At 42.3% G+C, this 9,754-nt stretch overlaps 1 protein-coding gene across 1 annotated transcript in view; it reads left to right on the top strand.

Moving 5' to 3' along the window:
• The window catches only part of LOC112134373 (uncharacterized), a 49,167-nt gene extending 41,481 nt beyond the window's left edge, over positions 1 to 7,686 (top strand). The window contains exons 3-4 of the mRNA XM_054560126.1: positions 2,663 to 2,772; positions 7,514 to 7,686. Of these exons, the coding sequence (XP_054416101.1) occupies positions 2,663 to 2,772; positions 7,514 to 7,686 (283 nt within the window). The remainder of the gene's footprint in view (positions 1 to 2,662; positions 2,773 to 7,513) is intronic.
• The last annotated feature ends 2,068 nt before the right edge of the window (positions 7,687 to 9,754 follow it).

The raw sequence follows: 9,754 nt of genomic DNA, 5'->3' as shown, positions 1-9,754 counted from the left end.
GGCCACCATCTGCGGGGCTAAGAGCAGCGCGGGAGGTGCCCGTAGGGCGGGTAGCGTGACACGCCCCGGTGGCGTGACGCCCCCGAGGCCGTCTCCGCAATCTTGGTTCAGGATGAGTGCCAGCCTGGAGGGGCAGGGCGGGGCCGGGTGCTGCCCAGTGGAGCTTGCAGCTGGAACCCCAGGCTAGGCCTTTGGGAAACGGGACCCTCACCCTCCGCCCCAGCCAATAAGGGTGAGGTCTGCGCCCCTGCCTGGCCCAGGCTGGACGATCCAGGGCCACAGGCCAGGACAGAACCCCTGAGATCGGTGGGATCCCCATTTCTTCAAGGAGCACCTCCACTTCCTTTCTCCAGCAGGAATTCGAGGAGGCCCCAGCGGAGCCTCTTCCATGCCTGTCAGATGCAGCCTCTTGCAGGGATGCACGTCCTTAGGATGCGGCCGTAGACTTGACCCTGGGCCTCTGGGCCCCTGACCCTAATCCAGGGGCCAAGAGCTCCCTCTTGGTGTTCCAGGCACATAAAGATGCAGGGAGAGAGGACAGGTGCAGTAATCCCAGCACTTTGGGAACCAGAGGGGGGCGGATCACTTGAGGCCAGTGTTTTCCCATGTATCTGTTACCAGGTGTGTCAATTTCTGCAGGTACCTGGCATTTGTTTACCTGTTTATTATTTCTCTTCCCTAAATAGAATTTAAGGTCCACAAGGGCAGCACCTTGTCTGGCTTGTTCACTTCTGGATCCCCAGCACCTAGCACCAGTGCACACAGTACATGCTCAATAAGTATTTAGATGAGTGAAAGAATAAATGAATATAATGGAAATTATTTTATGTTCTTTGAAATGTATAACTGAAGGCTGGGTGTGATAGCTCAGCCTGTAATCCCAGCACTTTGGGAGGCCAAGGTGGGAGGATTGCTTGAGTCCAGTACTTTGAGACCAGCCTTGGCACATGGCAAAGCCCCAACTCTACAAAAAATACAAAAAAAAAAAAAAAAAAAATAGCTGGGTGTCGTAGTCTCAGCTACTTCGGGAGGCGGAGGCAGGAGAATCACTTGACCCTCGGAGGTTGAGGCTGCAGTGAGTCATGATTGCAACTGCACTGTAGCCTGGGCAACAGAGAAAGATCCTGTTCTCCACCCCGCCCACCCACCAAGACAAGGATTGCATAATTGTACAGTAAAAATCTTCATGGCTTTCACTTGTTTGTAAAATCGGGGTGATTTTTCTCTCCCAACATCACCGTTATGCAGGGGTTTCATTCTATATCTTGGGCATTGGGTGCCATTAAATTATTGTGGCCCATGAAGAATCACTTATTTATCCTTGCTTTGGGGCAGTTTGTCTTCAGAACCAAACTTTAGATTTTATTTAGAGTGTTTATCTACTGACTTAACACCATAACTGGTTATGTTTTTTATATTTAAGAAGCACTCTAGTTCCATCCAGAATTAACATTATCTTTAAAGGTTTTGTTATTCAAAATGAATGTTGGTTTGATATTTGTATCAAGTTTTATCAAATCAGTATTCACAATTTATAAAAAGAAAATCAGGTTTTAAAAATGTTAAGTCAAATGCAAGATTTAAAGTTAAATTGCAAATAAAACCTGTAGGGCATATAATGTATCCAGTTTTTTACTTCTGAGATAGGATTCCAGGAAAGACCTACAGTTTCTGATATTATCCTACTTTTTTTTTTTTTTTTTTTTTTGAAGTGGAGTTTTGCTCTTGTTGCCCAGGCTGGAGTGCAGTGGTGCAGTCTCGGCCCACGGCAACCTCTGCCTCCTGGGTTCAAGCGATTCTCCTGCCTCAGCCTCCCAAGTAGCTGGGATTACAGGCGTGTGCCATGACACTCAGGTAATTTTTTGTATTTTCAGTAGAGACAGGGGTTTCACCATGTTGGCAAGCCTGGTCTCGAACTCTTGACCTCGTGATTTGCTCACCTCGGCCTCCCAAAGTGCTGGGAATACAGGCGTGAGCCACTGTGCCTGGCCCTATATTTTAAAAATACACTCCCAGTATATTTCTTAATGCATATCCTGGTGAAATTTGTGAAGAAACAACTTTTCAATCTATATTCTTTGAGTGAATAAATAGTACAACTTACATCTATGGCTTTCAACTGGGGACAGTTGTGTCCCAGCGGACTTTTGGCAATGGCTGTGACTGCGTTTTTGGTAGTCACACCTGGGGTGGAGGAGTACTAGCAGCATCTAGTGAGTGGAGCCCAGGGGTACTGTTAGTTATGTAATGCACAGAATACCCCACAGCACAAAGAAATATCTAGCCCAAAATGTCAGTAGTCCACTGTTAAGAGACCTTGGCTTAAACATAGAGAAGCCTCCTTCTGCAAATACTAATGCCATTGGAAAACAAATACTTTGCCCTACCTTCTGGAGAAGAGAATATACAGAAATTGGCAACTGAGAGATTCAGATGGGTATACTGGCACCTTTAGATATGTTCATTTTAGATGATTATTTCTAATCAGAAATCTAGTGACTGGTCTCCCTCTCTTTGGGGCAAATCACTCTCTCAACACAGGACATTTAAGACATTTGACAACTTAGTTGATTTTAGAATTGGATAACATTCTCAAATAATTATACATTTTTTAAAATAGGGAAATTCAAATATAGGGTTACTGGTTTTCCTTATTTTACAGATGGGGTCGAGGATTTGGTCTTTTGGATTCCATTTTTGGAAAGGATGGTGTATTAAACCAGCCAAACAGTGTCTTTGGACTTATATTTTATATACTACAGTTATTACTTGGTATTTATCAATACAAAAATAAGTTTTTAATATTCCATTTAGTACTTTGTGTCTTTGCCCTGAAGCATCTTGATGTTAAATAAAAGCATGTGTTACTTATAGAACCACTAGCGTGTACAACATTTTTGTGTTGTGAAAACTTCATTCACTGAGATTTTTATTATATTATTGTTGAATTCACGTCAATTGCTGTTTAATCATGGAGAGCAGTATCTCATGATGTCCAGAAAAACCAGTCCCATTCCAGGAAATTATCACTCCCGTCTTCCCTATAAATGTTTTTCCTTATTTTATAGACTCTCTAGCCTTGAAAAATATCACATATTAGGAGGACATTAACAAGAAACCATATTCATAATCCCATCACCTTTACATATCCACTATTTCTACAGTCTTCTGCTTTTAAAAATAATTTTGGGGCTGGGCGCGGTGGTGCACGCCTGTAATCTCAGCACTTTCGGAGGCCAAGGCGGGCAGATCACCTGAGGTTGGGAGTTCGAGACCCGCCTGGCCAACATGGTGAAAATCTGTATCTACTACAAATACAAAATCAGCCGGGTGTGGTGGCAAGCGCCTATAATTCCAGCTACTCAGGAGGCTGAGGCCAGAGAATTGCTTGAACAAGGGAGACGGGGTTTTAGTAGGCTGAGATCGCACCATTGCACTCCAGCCTGGGCAACAAGAGCAAAACTCCATCTCAAAAAATAATAATAATAATAATAATTTGGGGCCAGGTGCGGTGGCTCACGCCTGTAATCCTAGCACTTAGGGAGGCCAAGAAGGGCAGATCACTTGAGTCCAGGAGTTTAAGACAAGCCTGGGCAACATGGCGAGACTCTGTCTCTACAAAAAATACAAAAATTAGCCGGGTATGGGGGCACACACCTGTAGTCCCCGCTACTTGAAAGGCTGAGGTGAGAGAATCGCTTGAGCCCAAGAGATGGAGGTTGCAGGGAGCCAAGATCACACCACTGCACTCCAGCCTGGGGGACAGAGCAAGACCCTGTCTCAAAAACTAATAATTTAATGTGAACTGTGTTTCAACATAGTGTTGTTTATCCAGTTATTGTTAACATCTAGGTTTCACATCTTTTCCTTTTTTTTTTTTTTTGAGACGGAGTCTCACATTGTCACCCAGGCTGGAGTGCAGTGGCCTGATCTTGGCTCACTGCAAGCTCCGCCTCCCGGGTTCACGCCATTCTCCTGCCTCAGCCTCCCGAGTAGGTGGGACTACAGGCACCCGCCACCATGCCCGGCTAATTTTTTGTGCTTTTAGTAGAGATGGGGGTCTCACTGTGTTAGCCAGAATGGTCTCGATCTCCTGACCTCGTGATCCGCCCACTTCAGCCTCCCAAAGTGCTGGGATTACAGGTATGAGCCACTGCGCTGGGCCCACACCTTTTACTTCTAAATAATGCTGCAGTGATCAACTTTGTTTAAAGACCTCCTGCTCCTTCCTTCTTTGAATTATCTCCACAAAATAAATTTCCAGGCATAGGATCAAAAAACACACACATTTTCAATTTTAATCAGTGTTACCAAGTTGCTTTTCTCTCAGTTCTTTGGTTTCCCTGAAGCTCCAGCAGTCATTTTTAAAAAGTGTTTTGTAAAATGTCTCTTTTTTAAAATTGTAATGATAATCTTAACGTGGAAAATAATAGCTACACATAAATGTAATAGCTACACGTTAGTACCTATTACATTAAATTTTAGTCTTTTTAATTTCCTTTTATTGCCCATTTAGTTATTGGGACCCTGACAGTAGTACGTTTTTGTATGTGTTACAAACATTTTACGCATTCTTTATCCTTTTTTGTTAGTGTTATGAATTTGTATTGTATTAAGTTTTTACACTTTCAGAGTTAAATCCATTGTTGCCTCTGCATTTTATTTTTCTTGTTTTTTAAAGATCTTGTTGCATACCAGTGCCTTTGTATTTTAATTGTTTAATTCTGTTATCTGTCAGCTCTTCTGATTTGGTTAATTAAAAATACATGTAACTCTTCTAGCTAAAATTGCTTTGTTATAAGGCAAATTGTAAATCTAAATCATTCTCAGTAGTTCTGTCAAGTTTTCCCAGTTCCATATCTATGTGCTTATCTTGCAGAAGTACAAAGATGTGTGCACAAGGATATTCATAGCAGTACAGTGTAAAATAGCAAACAAACAAAAAAAAAGAGGTAACTTAGAATTAGGTAATGGTTGAATACATTAGAAAATACTATGAAATGGCTTGGTGCAGTGGCTGACACCTGTAATCCCAGCACTTTGGGAGGCTGAGGCAGGCAGATCACAAGGTCAGGAGATCGAGACCATCCTGGCTAACATGGTGAAACCCCATCTCTACTAAAAAATAAAAAATAAAAATTAGCCAGGCGTGGTGGCAGGTGCCTGTAATCCTAGCTACTGGAGAGGCTGAGGCAGAAGGATGGCGTGAACCTGGAGGTGGAGCTTGCAGTGAGCCAATATCATGCCACCGCACTCCAGCCTGGGCAAGAGAGAGAGTCTCCATCTCAAAAAAAAAAAGAAAAAAAGAAAGAAAAGCCTTTGACTAGATTAACTTTTGAACATAGAGGTGCTACAGCCAAATTTCTGTTTATACCATTAATTTAATGCCATGCTGTGTACATATTTTAAGTCATATGTATCATATGTTTTTTTCTCATTTGCATTTTTTGGCTTGCATTTAGATGCTTCATTTGCCCTTTAATGTTGGTATCTTCATCGGAAGCACATCTGAACTAACCTAACAGTTTCCAGAGCATGGCATCTGTATTCCCTTCTAAGCTGTTTGAGATACAGCATTTTTAACTTAATTTTTTCATAGGTAGTCCATTCACATGGTTCAAAAGTTTTAAAAATGGACCAGGCTCAATGGCTCACGCCTACAACCACAGCATTTTGGGAGGCCAAGACAGGCGGATCACAAGGTCAGTAGTTGGAGACCATCCTGGCCAACATGGTGAAACCCCATCTTTACTAAAAATATAAAAACCAGCCAGGGGTGGTGTCACACACCTGTAATCACAGCTACTTGGGAGGCTGAGGCAGGAGAATTGCTTGAACCTGGGAGGCGGAGGTTGCAGTGAGCTGACATCGTGCCATTGCACTCTAGCCTGGGCGACAGAGCGAGACTCCATCTGGAAAAAATATATATATATAAAATGTTACACAAAGAAAAATCTGTCTCTTAAATTGACTTCTTTAAACCTGCTCCCACCTGTTATTTTGTTCCGGTTTCTGTTATCCTTATCCATGAGTCACTGGGTAGGAGGGTAGTTTAACATGCTCTGCCTTCTCTGTCCTTGAAAATAAATGCACATATTCTCCATACTGTTGCCAACAGGAAATTAAAAACAATACATGTGAAGATAGAGTCCAGAATTCAGGTGCCTTTTTTTTCTTATTTTCTTTCTTTCTTTTTTTTTTTTTTTTTTTTTGAGACAGAGTCTTACTCTGTCACCCAGGCTGGAGTGCAGTGGTGCAATCTTGGCTCACTGCAACCTCCGCCTCCTGGGTTCAAGCAATTCTTGTGCCTCAGCCTGCCTTGTAGCTGGGGGTTACAAGTGTACAATACCATGCCTGACTAATGGAATTTTTTTTTTTTTTTTTGGTATTTTTTAGTAGAGACGGGGTTTCACCGTGTTGGCCAGGCTGGTCTCAAACTCCTGACCTCAAATGATCTGCCTGCCTCGGCCACCAAAAGTGCTAGGATTACAGGCATGAGCCACCGCACCTGGCTTCAGATGCCTTTTTGTATTGAGAGCCTGGATTTAGCACACATGTCCACCACTTTTCTTGAACAGGTTTAACCCACGTGCAGCCAACGGGCTAAATGTGGTTTCCCTTATCCACCAGGGTGAGTCCTTCCTGAAATGTTTATCAAGAGTTTCTTTTTCTCTCTTCAGCAGCTTGTTGGTATAGTCACCTCTCATTGTGGATTTTTAATCAATCTGATCTAAACATGGAAAAGAAAATTTTACTTTCCACAGATGAGGAGGCTGTAGTGAAAGTCCAGAGAAGGTTCTGACCAAATGTATGCAGCTCAGAAGAAAAAGACTCCTCATGTCCCTTTATTCATTTGGTGTCTTGGGGCTGTTGATGTTACAAGTCAGCTTCATTGCTTAATGTAATTGTGAGATTGCATGTTTTCTTTGTGTGCATATTTTCAACTAGGCTAGTTTGTGAAATTAGTAATATTTCACCTGAAAGATTGAGAAATCGAAAACATTGCAGCTATAAAACTGGCATTTGGCTGGGCAGGGTGGCCCATGCCTGTAATCTCAGCACTTCGGGAGGCCGAGGCAGGTGGATCACCTGAGGTTAGGAGTTGGAGACAAACCGGGCCAACATGGTGAAAGCCCGTTTCTACTAAAAATACAAAAATTAGCCAAGCATGGTGGCACATGCCTGTAATCCTGGCTACTCGGGAGGCTGAGGCAAGAGAATTGCTTAAACTCAGGAGATGGAGGTTGTGTGAGTCGAGATTGTGCCACTGCACTCCAGCCTGGGCAATAGAGTGAGACTCCATCTCAAACCCCAAAACCTGGCATTTGATCAGCAGCATCAACCTGTATAATTTTAACAAAACAGACTAGTATTTCTGTTCTCATTTTTCAGAGTTTGGCAGGAAGGTCAGTATTCAAACACTGCAGCAAGTCACACAGTGTTAGTCCTTGTCACTCAGAAAGCCTCTCTCCAGCGCCAAGGCCTGATTGAGCCTGCGTCTCTTCTCTTACAGGCATGACAGCAAGCGCCGTGGCAGCTTTGATCCTCATGACGTCCTCCATCATGTCAGTCCTGGGGTCCCTGTACCTGGCCTACATTTTGTACTTTGTGCTGAAGGAGTTCTGCATCATATGCGTCGTCATGTATGTGCTGAACTTCTTTCTTCTCATTATCAACTACAAATGACTAGTTTACTTGAATGAGGCCTGGAAGTGGCAGCTGCAACCCAAGCAGGACTGACGCCCGACAGACTCTGCCCTAACAGTCTCAAGCCCCTTTCCATTCAGTTTATTTTGCAGCAGGTTTTTATTATTATTATTATTATTCACAAAGACAATTTCCCTAAGAATCTCAAACTGATTTTTAAAAATCCTGTAAATTAGAAGGGGCCCTGGCTATTTTCTGTGTCAATCTTCATTTTAAGTATGGATACAAAAAGGACACGCTGAGCCAAAGACAAGCTTTAACTTTACTTTGAAGATGTTTCTGAAATGATAAAATGTAGCCCTAGCCCCCTGCCCTCAATTGTAAAGTGAGCCACCATTGCTAGTAATTCTTTAATGTGTATAAATTCAATTTCAGGTATAACAAATGTGATCATGACATGAAAATATTCTAGAATAGATACTGTATTAAATATTGCCATGTTTACAATATGTAGTATGTTTTTAGCCGATGGATTTAAACATGTGGATTCAACTAGAATCCATTTATCTGATACTTATAAAGGTAGAAATATTAGATCCATTTCTGCAGAACTTACTGTACAGTTTAGTTGGAGTGTAGCACTGAAGAACTGTCAGCTCAGCGTTGACTGAGGAGATAGTGAAAATAGCCTATACACAGCATCTTGTGAAAAGTACTGGCAGCCGTGGTTGCAGCAAATAATAGGGTGAAAAAAAAATAGGGTGGTCGGTTCCCTTTTCATCTCCCTCTTCTGAAAGGAAAAAATTGAATTGGAACGTTCAAGTCCAGTTTGTGTTCAGTCATAAAACGGCCAATTGTTAACCATACAGAATGAGTCATGTGGCCAGACCTTCAAGTCCAAGGCCTTCAGGACACTAAGGATGGGAAAATGGGTATTTTTCTTTGGAGAAAAGCTGGAAGTATAAACATGGCACTTTAGGTAAAGTTTCTTCCACCAGTTGAATTTTCATGCAGATATTTTTCCTTAACAGTGGTGCCAGTCAAGCAAAGAGTATTAGGATGGAAAAGACCAGTCCAAGCCCTGTCACTCCAGAGTGGGAGTCAGTGTTCTTGCTAATTGTTTCTTTCTGCACTAACCACTCGGATGTCTAATTTAATTGTTTTGCCATCAAATACTGGATTTGTAACCTTCGGGGCTGACATGCTGCCCAGTTTGCTTCATCGGGAGAATAGCAACAGGTAGACACATCTCAAGGCTAAATCTGCTCATGTCGCCACTGCTCTCATAATGACACACATGCAGTAAGAAGAATTTTGTAAGGGGATTTGAGTACACCCAAATGAAATTGTGACAGGATGTTTGTATGGTTAACATCTGATATCAGAATGTTAAAAGTGCCTTCTGTCTTAAATCTCAAACCAAATATTTTGTGTGTTGACCTTGGGCAGAAGAAGTGTCCTTCCCTCCTTTCTTCACCGTCAGGTAGAAAACCTGCACTCTGCAGAAGGGTCCTGTGTGATCATTTAATTCTCTGGTTGAGAAGCAGCAGTAATGTTTTTGCTTCCAACCTGATTAATCATTTTATGTTAAAAATAGTCAATGAGACCAGTATCTCTTGAGTGCTTTATTTGCCTTCTCTTTGAAGGGAGGGGACAAGCTCTGCTCTGTAAACTCAAAGTGTGTAGAGTCAGCAACAATTCCGTAGCTTCCAACTGACTCAGAATTGATGCAACGTAGGTCTTCTGGCCCGAGGCAGGTATCAAGTCCAAATTGTAATGAACTTTTCACCAGTTTCAACCAGTTTCTTAAAAGAGAGCTGAAGTCAAGATTTCATCAAGACTTGTGTTTTCCCATGAATGTGAATCTTTCAATGGCTGTTGGAGTAGGTATGTACTGTTCTTGTATTCTGAAGTAGTTAAAGAACTCTAGAAAGTACTGATTGGCCATCTGGTGTCTATGGAGAAAGAAGTCCTCAAGTTTGAGCGCTGACAGTGAGGCCATCTTGTAGCAGCGCATCCAGCTCTACCAAGGCAGTCCTCTGGTTCTTTTTTCTAAGCTACAGTGGAAATGGTCTAATGGTTAAAATTGTGGTATACATAACATCGG

Source organism: Pongo abelii, chromosome 6 (genome assembly GCF_028885655.2).
Source record: "Pongo abelii isolate AG06213 chromosome 6, NHGRI_mPonAbe1-v2.0_pri, whole genome shotgun sequence".
NCBI classification, from domain to species: Eukaryota; Metazoa; Chordata; class Mammalia; order Primates; family Hominidae; genus Pongo; species Pongo abelii.
The sequence above is the reverse complement of the archived record's forward strand: the minus strand, read 5'-3'. Positions and strand labels throughout refer to the sequence as shown.